We start from the raw sequence: 17,212 nt of genomic DNA on the forward strand, positions 1-17,212 counted from the left end.
ACTGAAAGAATAAAATACACATATCTCACATCTTAGTTCAGCAGTTAAGTGAAAAGTAAGCTCACTTCCTCTGCCCAATAGCAAGATCTATAAGGTAAGGAAGTTTAAGTCCATTAAGAGTGAAAGTCCTTTGAATGTTTTAGAGAAAATTATCCCACAGAAATTTCAGGTATTAGTTCTTATCAGTAATGAAACAACAATCCCTCCATTGATGTCTTAATGAATAATGCACTTTTAGAAATCCACTGACATATTTGATACATTTGCTAGATGTTCATCTTTTAATTTTACGTTCTATTTTTTTCAGTTTAGTAGATTGTCACATAAAACATTATGTTTGTTTCTTCAAAAAGAACACTGTATCCTTTTGTTTACTCCTGCTTGTTCACATTTCTAAAACTTCTAAGTACTAGGCTAAATTAATTGACTATTATGACAATTATGGAAATTAATACAAGGAAAGAATATATGGTGTCCTCTTTTCTCATGTTGTTATTCATCCTGCCAGGTTAGTTAGAACAGAAATAGAATACAGCAGTTGAATATAGTGGCTGTCCAAATGTGTAAGATGACAAAAGACACACAGAAGTGGTATTTTACTTGGCCTCTTTCCTTCTTCACAAGGTGACCTGCAACTGCTTGGAAGAAGGGAAGCAATTTATCCATTCTCATCACAGTCCCTTGATTTTGGCAAGGCCCTCTTGTCTGCAAAGGTCATTGTAAGAGTACAACAGCAAGTCTAAATATTGTAGAATGTTCACGTGAAAGACACTCTGAGCGGACCTTGCCATATCTCCCCACTACACACCCCTTCATACACAGAAACTACCTTAACCCTCCTACATGAATGTTCTCAAGTAACCTTTCTTCATAGGCTTCTTGGTTGTTGCATAGAAAATGAAATTAAAAGGGTATATCTAAAGACTTGAAAGCTAAACAGGTCTTTCCACTAGTTTTTTCTCAAGAACAGACTAGTACATAGGAAAAACTCCCATGCTCATTACCTTCCAGGCTCTGAAAAATCACCCACTTAGAGACAGACTTTTTTTGTATACTGATGATTTTTTGAAATTCAAATATTCCAGGATGGACTATTCCAGTCAACCAGTTCACAAAGGCACCTTAGGAGAGAGCTTTCTCCTAGTGGAGAGGATACTCTGTGGGAATGGAATCAGAATCCAGCATAGACATTTGCTGGATGAGGAAGTGAAGGGCAGGGCAAAATAAGGGGAATACAACATGAATTAGAAGCACTCCAGAAAAAAGTTACTACACCATCACGATCATAATTTTGTCTCTGGCTCACCGTGCTATTTATAGCCAAGATGATTCTCATGTTCAAGCCACCAGCCAAATAGTGTGATATATCTGTGCTTGGCAGGAGTTTTCTGAATCTGTGGTCTCTCCGGGAGCAACTGGGTTTTTCTTCTTTAAATCATTCAAAATTGCCTTAGTTATTCTAGTGTCAGTTTATATCTCAAGCTTTAAGCACAGAGAAAGATTTTTATTATTGAAAAATATACAGAAGCTCCAAGGTTGCGGTACGCGGGCCTCTCACCACTGTGGCCTCTCCCACTGCGGAGCACAGGCTCCAGATGCACAGGCTCAGCGGCCATGGCTCACGGGCCCAGCCACTCCGCGGCATGTGGGATCCTCCCGGACCGGGGCACGAACCCGTGTCCCCTGGATCGGCAGGTGGACTCTCAACCACTGCACCACCAGGGAAGTCCGGTGGGCATATTCTTACATCAAATGAAGATAGAATGTACTTTAAAAATATTTTCTAGATGGGAAGTGTGTCAATATTATTTTGTTGTCATATTATAAACCCCTTTGGGAGTGCATTGTTTATAGTCTGTCTAGTAAAGATATCTTTTCTTTTTTGTCAAACCGAAAATGTTTTTATTTCCAAACAGAAATGCACTCTTTCGCTATGCTTATGGCATTACAAACAAATTAGTTGTATAAGATACAAAACAATTCTTTGTGTTTTATCTGATAAATTATTTTATGGTTTTGCAAGTTCTTAAATATTTTTAGTAATTGTCATAAATAGGCTGTTGTCAGACTATGTATTCTTTAATTTTTAGAGTAGTAAAGTTTAAATAAATGAAGTTTCTGTAGGTTTTAAAGCACTATAATAGTATAACAAGGGTCTAGAAGCAATAGAATGCACTTATTTTAATTATTAATTAGTCGGCAATATCAATATGATCTTTGATCCAGGGAACACAGGCTTACCATAGCCATCTCTCCCTAAGACGTTCCAAAAGAAAAATGTGTGTACAAAGAAGGGAAATGTAACCTTTTACAGTCACTGGGGCTTCAACCCCCAGCCCTTGTAGAGTTTAGTGAGCTGAACAGGATCCTGTGGAGAACTCCCGTATATAAGTGAGGTTCCTCCACTTTTACTTCCGACTCTCAGGTCCAAACTGAAATTTGAGACTTAAAGACTGAAAACAGTAACAGCTTGCATAAGAGGCTAGAGAAGAATTGACCTAAGGTGTTCCACCTTGGCTTTTTTTGAGTGTAACAGCTGCCTACAAACGTGTGTGAGAGGAGTCAAAATGCTAGACAGCAATTGATTCTCAAAGGGCTATTGATTGGACATGTTAGGATCATGTGATGTGCTTGTTTTTGAACGGAAGATTTTAGGGCTCTATGCACTGAATCAAGGTGCCCATGTGATTTTCAGGGAACTTAAATTTAAGATATAGCCATATTTTAAAATCACTTGGGAACTTGGTAAGGCAGTATAAAATTAAAATAGTAATTAAAGAAACAGACAAATAAGTAAATAAATACATGTCAGAGGTCCTGATTGAGCCTACAGTTGTAGAAGTTTCCATAAAGATTAAATGAAGATTTTCCCTGTAGTACTTTTGCATCAGACACCAGAACTTTCGGTCTTATTTTCATTGGAGTATGGTGAAATGTGAGATAAAATTTATAGGTCCACATACACAAATGAATATCCCTAGAGCTTATAGATCTTAAAACCCTAACTTAGTCAATTAACCTAGTCAAAAACCTTACCAGTGTTCCCAGGTGGAGAACTGAATGGAAGGTTTTGTCAATATTCCCACTTCTTAGGTTTTCTTAAAAAAACATGGAAGACTCTGTTATTTGAGAGCAACATAATCAGAAATATGTACATACATATGTGTGTGTGTGCATAGAATAATCCATAATTAAATTTCAATTAATTAAGAACAATGAAATGTCAAGAAGATTTGATCTTGACCTATGAACAGTAGCAGACTGAATTTATTATGTGCAGAATATTCACATTTGTATACATGCAATCCTTTGTTATGCTACAATCATAAAACATTTTTAGTGGCACTCAGCCTGCCCATTTGATAGTAGTATTATACGTAGCATCAATTACCAGAAGCTAACTAAGTCTGCTACATGACACCAGTGTTTTTTTGGATATACAGTATTGTCATGGAGGCTTACTGGTCATCTTTGCTAACCAGTAAGACTACAAAGAAAGATATTTCAGAAATTCGAGTGTGGGCATAGCTCAAGCATGAAGTAGCCAGACCCAGAAGGGTGTCTTTCAAAGTACTCACATTATAACCACCCAAGGAGTTTGATAAAAAGGGAGATTTCTTATCCCTGTCCAAGATATATGAATCAGAATCTTTGTGGGGAGCATGTGGGAATATGCTTTATAATAGGCTTTCCTGCTGAGTCTTATGTAAACTAAAGTTTGAGAACCACTGCCCTATCTGGTGGCCATAATTTTTGAAAGTTACCTGTCATTTACTACTGGTATATAGAGAAATGGCTTTGCCATTTGTTTTCCTTCCCTCCTCCTTTCATCCACACTTTGTTCCTTGTTTCTCTTCTCCCCTTCCCTTGCCTCCCCCCCCATCCCTCTTCCTTCCTAAGGTATCCGATGTTTGTGAAAATTGGTCAAACAGGTCCTAAGAACTAGAGATTAAAGACTATAGTTTAATAGGAGAGACAGGCAAGAAAACTGGCAAATAAAAAAGTGTGTTAATGCACTATAAGAGTGTACTCAGTCAGAACCTTGCTAAAGTAATCAGTTTGCCTCAGTCTGACAAGAAAATGTGTCTAAGTCATACGCTAAGTGAAAAACAAAGCAAATCAGAGCAAACATCTCTTTGTTTAAACCACTGCCCATTTTAAAAACCTCCTCGTATCTAAAAATAAATATCAGCTTATTTATATATGTATTATATGTAAATGTTGATAAATTTTGGAATACTGTAGATCACCTATTCACAGCCCTCATTCCTATTAACAGGGAACCACAATTGGTGAGTGAGGAGGATAGGTTGTGGCCCTTTATATATCTTTATATGACTGGCAGGAATGCATATCAATACCAATTATCTGTAGGTAAGCTTGCTTAGATATGAAAAACCTTTAAAATGCACAAATAAAGATGGCGTTCACATAACTTAAGGTGTTCATGTTATACACTCACAAAAATTTATTTCTGCTTCATTTTAATGTCCAAAACAACCCCTCCGTAAATATCTATAAAATGGGGATTAAAATCATGGCACATTCATTTTATATGTAGAAAATATTTATGTAAAGCAAAGATATACATAGCCTATTGAAATTGAAAATACACAAAATTCACAACAAACCTATTTTTGAATTCTTCCATATATCAGGAACTGATCAAACATTTAGCAATGTACGAAACAGATAAATTTACAGTGTTTACCCTCTCATAGAATTTAAAGGTCTGGTGAAGAATGATGCTCAGACATTTGTTGCAATAAAGGGTTAGGTTTACAGATGCATAGAGAAAGGACATTGTTTTTTACATACAATATAATTCCATTTTTATTTTTAAATATTATAAATATAGGAAAAATGCAAAATTATCAGAATTATCAAGACTAAAGTGTGGTTTTACCTTTTTAATTGCAACGTTTAATTTACACTTTAAAATAAAACTACAATTAATTAGATTAACATAAGACTTGTTTTTTCTTCTAAAGTTTGCTGACATGAAATATTTCTTGGAGTATAAAATCCATTGATTATATATTATCAAATAAGAAGATGGAAACACAAATTATTAATTTTTAAAAAACTTTTAAATTCTTTCCCCATCTATCACTCCAAGCAGGAGATTTTCTTTAAACTATTTTTAATAACAGTAATACAACTAACAGTTATTGAGTAAGACATTTTCTTGCAAGGCATTTTTTGTAAGTATTTTGAATATATTGTATCACACAGTTGAATGTATTTGAATTGAATTTGAATGTATTGTTATCACACAATCAAGATGTCTTGTAAATTGTCATTTACTGTGATTAAGGGAGGGTAAGGGACTTAACAGGTGTTGTGAAGTTGGTTAGATATAGACTGGGAGACAAATACCACTCTGCTAAGCCACCTTTTCATTACAGCATCATTTGCTTTTGCAGTAGTGTGTGACTTTCTTACCAAAAGAACATTTATTCATTCAGTACTTATTGACAGACTATTCAATGTTAGCTACTACAATAAGCCTGGAAAGTCAACATTAACAGAATAGTCACACATCCGTGATATCTTGAAAGTTATATTCTAGTGGAATAATTCTGACAATAAATTACAAGTATAATAAACAAATTTGAAATATTTTATCTGTTAAGTGCTATAAAAAAAGCAAATTACATTGTGAATTCCAGTGCTGGGGATATAATTTAAATGAGGTGGTCAGTGTAGGCCATGTGGAAAAAGATATGTAATTCATGTGGACATTTGTGGGAATAACATCTGAGGTAGAGGGAACAGCCAATGCAAAGGTTCTGAGGTAAGAATATGCCTGATTTTTAGTGGAACAGCATATAGTATGGTCAGAGCATATTTAGTGAGAAGGAGAATATGATAAAAGCAGTAAGAGGTCAGATCCTGTAGACTTGAGTCAAATTGGAAATCACTGAGAGGTTTTAATGAGAGAAGTGACTTGATCTGACTAATATTTAACAAAATCACTGAGCTGCACATAAAAGAATGGGCTACTGGCAAGGGTAGAAGCTGATGGAGAAGTTTAAATCATCCAGGTGGCAGATGATAGTGGGTTAGCCCCTACCAGAGTGGTAATAGTGGAGGAGGTGAGAAGTAGTTAGATCCTGCATATATTTTGAAGTTATAGTCAATAAAATTTCCTCATAGATTAGATGTGAAGTGTGAAAAAAACCAAGGAGTAAAGATGACTCCAAGATTCTTGGCCTGGGCAACTGGAAGAATGGAGCTGCTGTTAAAGTGGGAAAGACTGTGGAATAGGTTTGTGAAGTGGGAGATGAGAATTTCATTTTTTCAGAGGCTACATTTGAAATGTTTATTAGATATCAGGTATCTAATAAACATATTATTTAATAGTTATTTTAAAATAATTATTACTGTAGTTACCTAATAACTATAATAATTAGATAATAACTATCTTTATAGTTATTAATTAAGCAGAGTTATTACATATACAGTTTTATATAGATTCTGGACTTTTAGAGCTCCAAGCTGGAGATAGAAATTGGGAGTCATTATGTTATTGACATTTAAAAAAAATTTTTATTGGAGTATAGTTGCTTTACAATGTTGTGTTAGTTTCTGCTGTACAGCAAAGTGAATCAGTTATGCATATACATATATCCCCTCTTTTTTAGATTTCCTTCCCATTTAGGTCACCATAGAGCATTGAGTAGAGTTCCCTGTGCTCTACAGTAGGTTCTCATTAATTATCTATTTTATACATAGTAGTGTATATATGGCAATTCTAATCTCCCAATTCATCCCACCCCCTCCCTTCCCCCCTTGGTATCCATAACTTTGTTCTCTTTAAATATAAGTTCATCTGTACCATTTTTCCAGATTCCACATATAAGTGATATTATACAATATTTGTTTTTCTATTTCTGACTTCACTCTGTATGACAATCTCTAGGTCTATCTACATCTCTGCAAATGGCACTATTTCATTCCTTTTTATGGCTGAGTAATATTCCATTGTATATATGTACCACATCTTCATTGTGCGTTCCTCTATTGATGGACACTTAGGTTGCTTCCATGTCCTGGCTATTGTCAATAGTGCTGCAATGAACACTGTGGTGCATATATCTTTTTGAATTATGTTTTTCTTCAGGTATATGCCCAGGAGTGGGATTGCTGGGTCATATGGTAGTTCTATTTTTAGTTTTTTGAGGAACCTCCATACTGTTCTCCATAGTGGCTGTACCAATTTATATTCCCACCAACAGTGTAGGAGGATTCCCTTTTCTCCACATCATCTCCAGCGTTTATTGTTTGCAGATTTTTTAATGATGGCCATTCTGACCAGTGTGAGATGGTACCTCACTGTAGTTTTGATTTGCATTTCTCTAATAATTACTGATGTTGAGCATATTTTCATGCATTTGTTGGCCATCTGTATGTCTTCTTTGGAGAAATGTCTATTTAGGGTTAGTTACTGAGATTTTTAAAACCATGAGATTAGACTAGATTAGCAAGGAAGTGAGTAAGAGGAAGAGAAGATGACTAAGACCTGACTCCAGGGCCACCCCAATTTTAAGTTGGAGAAGAAAGGAGAAACCAGAAAATTAGAATGAGAAGAAATGGATAGTAGTATTGGAAGAAAACCAAGAGAGAGTGTTGTCTTGAAAGACTAGTGAATAATGTTTTAAATGCTGAAGGTAGGTTAAGTAAGATATGGATTAAAAATAAATATTGCGTTTAGCATTGTAGGAATTACTGGTAATTTTGACAAGAACAGCTGTATTTGAGTGGTGGGGCAAAAGCCTAACTGATGTGGCCTTAGGAAAAATTGGAAAGAATGAGTGTAGACAAAAGCAAACACAAAAATGTAAAAAGTGGGCACTATAGATGCATAATAAATAATTCCTGACTTTCCAGGAAAAAAGTTATTTATTTCTTCTTTCCTAGAATGTATTTAAATGTCTTGATAATCTTTCCTATTTTCTTTCTTCCCCCTAAATTGTATCTACTTTAAAGGGTTCATACTAGAGATCATGGAATTTATTACATTGCTTGCCACAAGCCAGTAGGACAGAAGTTAGTCTGTATTCTCCGTCCTCTGGTTCAAGGAGCTAAGAGGTTATCAATATTTGCTTGCCTTAATATTGAAAATGGAGTAGCTTGTTTCTTTTAATGTTTTGCTCTCCGAAGTAACTAAATAGTATATTTTGTATATTTCTCCCATTTTGGCTTTAGTTTTACTTTGGTCTCATTACTGAAAATGGGACTCATGCCCAGAAATTCTCCAAGCAAAACCTGGCTTTTAAATATAATGTTTAATTTGTAACTACAGACTTTGTAGATATAAATAAAGTTGTCTTATGGGATTAGATGATTTTTTAAATACTACCTTGTTTCACTTGACCTGCTTTTTTATGCTTCTCATCTCATTTACTAGCAACTACAGGGGAACAGAATAAGTAAGACTTTTGAGAATTCCTATTTATATTATACAGAAGAGAGGATTGGATGATAGGTTTCGTGTATGAACCTTCTAAAGAGAAAAGCATGATAATTTGTTTTAAGTGACATATTTTATCTCTAATTCAATCTGGATTATCTACTTTACTAATTTTCTTTCCTGCCACTAATTTTTCCCATCAATCTTAAATTTGGATGTTCATTTGCATTCTCTAAATTAGAGAATCATGTGGTGAATTTCCCTGTATAGGCTCTCGTAAATCAGGAGACCTGAGTCTGGGGCCCTACTCTGTCTGTGACTTACATGTGGTATGGCCTTAAACATAAAACTGACGTTTTTATTTTTGCATAAACACAAAAGTATATGTTTTCATATTTAGAGGGGCAAAATAGCATAGAGATTAAGAATGTGAACTTTGGGGACAGATACGTGGTTAGCACATACAAAACACCCCAAAGAGGACAAAATATGTAGTAGCAATCCAAAAATATTACTCATATTAACAACAAACTAATGTTAGAGAAATAATAGAGCCTTTACATGTTATTTTTAAAGATATGGGCAAATCAACTGTTTCCATAGATCTAATTTGAGTTTTCTTTCTCTTTTTGTTGGATCACTTTGTTTCCATCATGCAAATAATACATGTTTTTCTGGCTTCCCAACTTGCAGTAAAAATTAACAACATATGAGCTGAATGTAAAATAAAAGCTTCTTTCATTGTTACACAATTTGCTTTTTGTTTTCCTCTCACCATCCATAAATTGCGTGTGTTTATTGGAGGAAGGGGACAAATGATAAAATCTGTGACTTTTCATAGCATTATTAGTATGTCCAGGACATAACATAATGACTTTCAGAACAATTAGATACAAAATAAAGGGAGAGAGAAAAAGTCCTGTTCAAAATGACTAGCATGTGTGAACTGTTCCTGATTCAATTAGATCCAGGTCATTGGGCTGGAGCCCGTTATGGACCAATTAGTTTCCTACAGTGAAAGATGATGTTTTCTAGTCATGGACTGTACCTTTTCCCCTGGTCAACTGTGTCCAGAAAGCCTGCTGTATGTCACAGAGGGGACTCCTAGAAGAACATCCATGTCTCAGCACAAATTAATCACAACCACTGGATACAGAAACAGCTTATCCATGCTGATGGTCAGGAGCACATATGGTTATGAGTGAAGGATACAAAGTTACAGAAAAGGCTACACATTATTCCAGGACTGTTGTCTTTAATGCAGAGCAGGGGCTCATAAACATTTTGTACCATTAACCACTCTAGCAATCTGTTCTCAGATGAAAATTTAAATGCATAAAAATAAACTATATAACATTATAAAGGAAATCTAATATATTGAAATAGTTATCAAAATATTTAAAAAACAAAGATAAGTAGTTTTTTTCTAAACAATGCTTTATATAATATTATTTAACAATGGGTTTATTAATTACCATAATTTCAATGCAGTAATTAGCATAAATTATATTTCAAATTTTTTTTAGTATTACTAATAACATGAAGTGATTTTTCTTGGTGCAAACTCACTGGTTCTGCCAAACATTACTGTGATTTGTCACATACCCTCTCAATTGATAGAAAAAAAAAGTAAATTGATAGAAAAAAACTAAATTGATAGGAAAAAAAACTAAATTACTAAGTTACTAAATTACTAAAAATTACAACTAGAAAAAAGTGAAAAATTATCTTCCAGAAGCCCAATAATGAACAATCAGAGATATCTATCTGAACTGCTTATAAACCTTCATGGCCAAATGTCACTGCTTCATGTAGGAAAGCACTCCAGGATTTAAAATAAAATATTTAACTTTTAGTTGATTTCAAAATACAACTATTGCAGCAATGGGGGAACATATCAATTAAAAAATGACAGATTTTGAATCTATTTTTATATATATATATACATATATATATATATATATATATATACTATTGAATTATGTTAATGATTTATTCTAAAGTTTGGAAGAGATTTTCTAGAAATCAGTTGTGATAAAATCTTCCCTTAAATAAAATTTTTGGATTGCTACACAATAAGATGCATTTTTTAAAAAACAGAAAGTCAAGAGTTGGTGTTAAGGGTTGGTGTTCACCCATTCATAGCATGACCATGTGGAGATTTCCTAAGAAAATTTATTGGAAATATAAATTGTCATCAAATTTTTAAACTGAATAGGAGGAAAAAAACAAGAAAATAAACATACTCCTAATACAGGAATATTAATTTTACTTGAATAACATATTTATGGTTAAATAATGTTTACATTTCTATTTCTACTAAAAATAATTTATTGAAATTTTCTCTGTCCCATATAAGAGTCTTTAGAGGACTTTTTGTGGGCAACAAATGTAGCTTTAATCTATTAATTGTATGTAGAATTATGAGTTATTTGGGGATTTAATTACTAACGTGGAACAAGAAGATGTGGAAGAGGCAAAAATAAACACTGCATTATTTGAGTTATGAATATTTGTGTCTGTTTTTTATTTAAATATTTTATCAGTAATTCACTCAAATATCTTCCCTTCTCAGTTTTCTATCTAAATGTATTTAAGTGCTGTTATTTTTTCTAATAATATGCCATGACAGATACAAAAGTTTATTGCAATTATTTTTTTTTCTTGAAATATACACTGGGTTTGAGGACAGGAAAGCAAAAATTGATGAAGCCTCTCTGGACTTTTATTTCCTCATGTTTTCTAAGGGTCCTTTACTTTAAAGTAGTTCTTTCTGTAATGATACCAGATTAAAAGAGAATTCCTACATATAGTATGAAAAATAGCACCCCGAAAGAATTCCATAACATACAATGTTTTAATCTTTTATATTCTTTTTTAGGCTGAACAGGACAATGGTCATCCTCTTCCTGCTTTTGCCAGTCTGCATATTGAAATACTGGATGTAAACAATCAGAGCCCATATTTCACAATGCCCAGTTATCAAGGCTATATTCTGGAATCTGCCCCAGTGGGAGCAACTATTTCTGACAGTATGAATTTGACCAGCCCTCTAAGAATTGTAGTTCTGGACAAGGATGTAGAAGATGTAAGTTAAATATAATTTTTGCTCTTATTTTGCTAACACATCTCTTGTTATATTTATGCCAGTGGGAGATATTACAAAGACATGGTTGCATGAGCTATAGAATAGAGAAAAAAGTCAGTATAAATGAAAGTCTTAGGGTTGTAATTTAATTCCATATCAAGGTTATTATAAAAAAAGTAAATTTGAATTTAGCAACTGTTCTTTTTCAGTTTACAGATATTCAGTATAAGGAAGAAAATGTTTCACTTGCAGTTTGCTAAAGTACGAGGGCAGTCTTTTTAATTAACATTGGCTTTAAACTATGTAATACTAATAGGAAAAAATAATGGCATTACACAATAAGTATAAAAATCATGAAGGTAGCTCTGAAGTGTGATTTGGGGGACTTTTCTGACATTATGTTATTAAAGAAAACACATTTTGGGGCAGCTGACCCGCTCACACTTTTGCCAATGGCTATGTTGATGCTAACACTCTTCCACTCCACACATCATTGTCCTCTGTTTTTATGGTACTGACACTCACTAAAGGAGTGGGAAATTGTCCAGATTGGGCAGATCAGAGTATTTTACCTCCTTAGCTAGAGTGATTGCTCCAAAGAGTGGACAGAAAATTTTTACCAGTCCAGTCAAAGTCCTCCCAGGAATTGAACGGAAAACAAAATTGGAGCTGGAGGACTTTGGCATCATGTATTAAAGAAGTGGAAATGAATCTGAAGCCATTGTAACCAAGTTTGCTGACATCATAGAGAAGGCCCATTGTCATTGGGAGAGAATGAAGCCTGACAGAGACATACAGAGAGGAGTCCTACCGAGTCCCAATTTTTTAGGCTGGAATATCCCCAGATCTATATGAATCCCTAAAGATTTTCCTTTTAGTCTCTGACCTAGCACAGTATTTCCCCAAATATCTTTTTTTGTTTTAACATACGTTAAGTCTGATTTCTGTCACTTGCAACTTACAAAGTCCTGACCCAGAAATGTCTCCCATTTCGATAGCATCTGATAAAACTTTGTGATCGTGGAAATACTCTGTAGCTATTCTGTCCAGCACAGTAGCCACTAAGCCTGTGTGGCTATGGAGCACTTGAAATGTAACTAGACTGAAAACATAATTTTAACATTTTGTTTAATTTGAATTATTTTAAATGTGAATAGTCACATGTCGCTAATTAGACAGCACAGCTCTAGAACATCCCCCAAAATTTCATTACATGGGATTTTGTCATCAGTTTAGTAAATTACAAGGGCACTTCCAGATTTTTTTTTTTTTCTTTCTGGAAAAATTTTGTAACCCTTAGCAGAGGCTGTGATAACTCTTGTGTGCACTCCACTTCTCACCAGGTGTTTTATTTTACTCTTTATATCTTTCTCTGCTTTCTTTTTTTTTCCTCATCCTACCTTTTTTGCCCTTCTTAGTCTCTCCCATTTTCTTTCATCATGTGTTTTAACAACAGCTAATTCACACTGAGTTCTTAATACCTTCCAGATAATATAGTAAATGCTTTATCTTGCATTAATTCCCTTAAATTTCACAGCAAACATAATAGATGCAATTTTACATGTTGCAGAAAGGGAAATTTAAATGCAATTTAAGTGCCTTAAATTTGAAGCAATTTTAAATGCCTTACTCTGATCACAGAATTAGTAAATGGTAGAGTTAGACCTTGAGCCAAGGTCTAATGGAAATAAAGTCATTGATTTTAATCACTAGTCTAGATAGCCCCTTTCTATTTTATACAGTCTGACTGTAGTCTGACTATGATAACAGCTGTTAATGCTATAGACTTTCTTCCTAGAAAAGTGTGTATACATACACAATTTCACATCCCACATCACAGAGTGTTTAGGGATTTCCTGAAGTTTAATGTGTTTCATGAGTCACAGGTCATTTAGTGAATACTCACTAGAAAACTCACAGAACCACATTAAGAAGTTTAATCCTGGCTAAGCTAATATATTTTGTAGGCCCAGTTATGTCCCACAAATTTTGGTGTGGATTTTATTTCATGTTTTTAATTTAAATGCATAATCATATTTTAAGCAGTGACTAGTCAGTTTGGAAATTTCTAATAGTTTAAGTCACATCTTCATGAACACAGTGGTTGGCACAAGCTAAATCCTAAAAAAAAAAATGTAGTTTTAGTTTTTCCATAATGGCAAAATTTATGTATTTGTACTTCTTGGTACATTTATATTGTTTAGTGGTTGCATACTAAGCCCTATGTTTGCTTGCATACATTCTTACTTTTCTGGATTGTCATTCACTTTAAAATTACAAATGTTAAAATTGCATTGTAAGGGACTTTGTAAAGGATAGTGGGACTTCAAGATATTACTGACTTAGGGTGGAGAGAGCTTCTGGGTCTGAAACCTTTGGAAAACACTACTTAGAATTCTGCTCTTGAAGATTTACAATTCAGTTAGCCTATTAAATACTCTGAATGTTTCCAAGGGATGGGACGGCACATTGTGGTTCTTAAGAGTTTGTGCTTTGGAGTTAGATAGACCTGGGCTTGACTGTTGGTTCTACCCTGTGATAGCTGTATAACACTGTGAGCCTTATATTTACCAGTTGCAGCCTTTTGTTCAAATGCCAGTGACCCAAAAAGATATATGGTAGCAGTCACTGCCACCTTGGCCTGCTCCTTCACTTGGGGCTGGTGGGGATGGGAAGGGAGAGAAAATTTCCCTTAGATAAAGCCATGTGCATGGAGAGTGCCATAATTACTATGTTTTATAGAAATGTCAAGTGATTAAACAATGTCTATCTGGCCATTTGTTTATTATTTAGGCCCATCCTCTTTCTAAAATCATCTGCAGTGAGTGATGGTCATTAGGTGCCTAGAAACTGAACAAGTATATCTAATCCCTAGTGACAAATTTTTCTAAAATATCATCTACAACTTCGATATATCTATACTTTAAATAAGTCCACAGAATGTTAAACATCATTTAATCCAACTTCCTATACTATGTGAAATGTTATATTAAAATCCATTCTTCAGGAGTTGATGTTACACTTCATTGTGCCACTCAAGCTTGAAACCCAGGACTCATCCTTGATTTTTTTTTTACTCAAGACAATTAAGAAATCTTTAAATTCTTCCTGTTTTGTCCTCTGAATATTTCTTGACTCTCTTTTTCTCTCTCCACTCTTACAACCCATTTGTCTTTTATTAAAATTGCCTCCTAATCTTCTTGCTCCCATTTTTTTTTCTTACTCAAAACCATCTTTCACTCAGCCACTAGAATGATTTATTCAAAGCTCAAATCTTACTATATCACACTTCTACCTAGTATACTCTCATGACATGCTGCAGAAGAAATTTCAAGCCTGTGTGTATGGTTTTCTGCTACTTGATACCTGAACATTTCTGCAGCCTCATTTTCTGAAAATTTCTGCTTCACCTATTACATTTAGCAACTACTTGTGGTTTCATGCGTTACACCAAACTACTGCTTATCTAATTACCTTTGTTTGTTACATTTTCTTTTTTGAAATCTTTCATTTTCCATTACATGAACTGGCTTGAAGAACATGCTCAGTGTTTGGAATTCAGCTCAGGCACACCCTCATTTAAGAATCTTTTCTAGATTATGCATTCTCTCAGTTGAGTTGCATGTCTCTTTTTGGTGAATTTCTCTAAAGTTATATTTACATCATTGTGTGTGTCTTTCTCCCTCATTGAATTTAAATCGAGGATAGGTCCTAGATCTTAATAACTTTTGTATCATGAAGATCTAATACAGTTCCCAGAACTTGGTATGTTCTAGTAATTGTTTAATAAACTAATAAGTTCAGACACAAGTAAAGGAATGAGAATATCTGGCATATTTATCAACAGTTCTAATGGTATTGAATTAACTGTTTCACAATATGGCCCATTCCATGGTGGGACAACTAACTACTAGAAAGCTTTTCATCACATTGAGTTGAAACGAGCATTCTTGTAACTCAACCATTATTCTTTATATCTTCCATTTGCCAGTATACAGAATAAATCTTTAGATTAGTCATTGATGTGTTTGAAGATGAATTTATGTCCTTCTGAATCATATTTTTTTTCCAGGCCAAGTGCTTTTCACTTCTCAAAAGTAAAATATGTTCATTGCTAGGTTATTTTAGGATCTGTATTAACAAAAGAAAACTTCAAGGCCCTTTTAGTTTGCAGGCAAGAATTTTACTATATGATAAATTCTAGTAGTTTTTGAATGTCAGAATTAGTGAAATTAATCAGCATAAGGGTACAGGATTTAAGATTAAGGGCAAAGACACATCACCTCATACAGGTATTACCAATAGAAACAGAGATTAAGCATCAGGCATGAAAGAGAAGTAGTCATTCCAGGAGTTGGTTTTCTTGAGCACAGCTAAGCCACAGGGCAGATGCCAAGAAGGGGACAGACTTGGATCTGTTTATCCAAAAATGAAGTTGTTTTCTTCCTTCAATTCAGTAGAAAGTAAGGCAAAGTTTTAGGAACTAGTAGCAGAGATCAGTGATTTGTGGTGTTATTAGCAGTTTAGATTTTGAGTCAGAAGGAATATTAAGGGTCACAGTAAACTGAAAAAGAAAGTAGACAAAAATATTTGTACTAATGTTCCTTCCTATAGATATCAATATATATTTATACATGCATATGTAATATATATATGAATCATATTTATAATTTTTTTCAACCATTCTTACTTCAGTTTCATAATAGTCCAGAATATACATAGAGCAGGTAATGCAAAAGAGGCATGTCTGAAACCACCAGGTTTTCAGCGGCAGAACCACTAAAAGTTGCTTATTGAATTCTAGTTATAAAAAAATAACGGGGAATAATAATCAACAGGTTATGCATTTGGCTTGCAGAAAGGCAATGATCCACTTATAATTCCAAGTCAGTTTGCATCCCTATATAGTGTTTTGTTGCAAAATAAAGGTATCCTTGAAATTTAATACAGTACACTTATAAAGGTATAATGTACTTATATGCTTTATAAATATTGTTATACTATCATATATATGTTATGATGTTTCAAAATACTAAGAAAAAAATACACCTTCGAAAAAGTTGTTAGTTTAAATAAACTGGAAAAGGTTTTTGTTTGTTTGTTTTGTGGTTCATTGTTTTTTTTCTAGTGTACATTTGTATGCCATATATATATTTGTGGTCATTTATATTTACATTTTTTAATTTAATGTTTAATTTGCATATAGGTTCCACCTGGTGGAGTTCCTGTAGGTACTAGGTGTCAATTTTGTGTTTGCTCTTTTGTTAATTGCTGTGGTTCATTTTCTTGTTCTTTTTCCTTTCTACAAAAAAAAAAAAAAAAGGCAATTACTTCATTATCACTTATAAAGACCTAAAACTATTAAAATATATATGTAATTTAAATTTATTACATCATATTATTGGTTATAGTAGTATGAAATTGTGGAGAATCCAAACTGCATGTGAACTTAAACAAAGATTATTTAATTATTAATTTTTTTAGCCCATGGAGCATTAATAATTCATTATTGCATTCTTTTAGAAAAATTCTAATCTTAGAGTCAAACCCTTTTAAACAAGGTACTTCAGAGAACTACTGTCAACTAATTCAAATTGGCAGATGAGATTAAATTTTTTGTTATTTTCTTGTTATGCTTTGTAATTTATATGTATGCGCGTAAGTATGCATATGTATGTGCACATATACATTTCTGTGTTGTATGTGCA

General features: G+C 33.7%; 1 protein-coding gene across 1 annotated transcript in view; it reads left to right on the plus strand.

Annotated features, from left to right (window-relative positions):
• The window catches only part of PCDH15 (protocadherin related 15), an 817,584-nt gene that overhangs the window by 503,753 nt on the left and 296,619 nt on the right, over positions 1-17,212 (plus strand). Inside the window, exons 12-13 of the mRNA XM_060127128.1 lie at positions 11,298-11,504; positions 16,711-16,731. Of these exons, the coding sequence (XP_059983111.1) occupies positions 11,298-11,504; positions 16,711-16,731 (228 nt within the window). The remainder of the gene's footprint in view (positions 1-11,297; positions 11,505-16,710; positions 16,732-17,212) is intronic.

This window comes from Lagenorhynchus albirostris, chromosome 16 (assembly GCF_949774975.1).
Source record: "Lagenorhynchus albirostris chromosome 16, mLagAlb1.1, whole genome shotgun sequence".
Classification (NCBI taxonomy): domain Eukaryota; kingdom Metazoa; phylum Chordata; class Mammalia; order Artiodactyla; family Delphinidae; genus Lagenorhynchus; species Lagenorhynchus albirostris.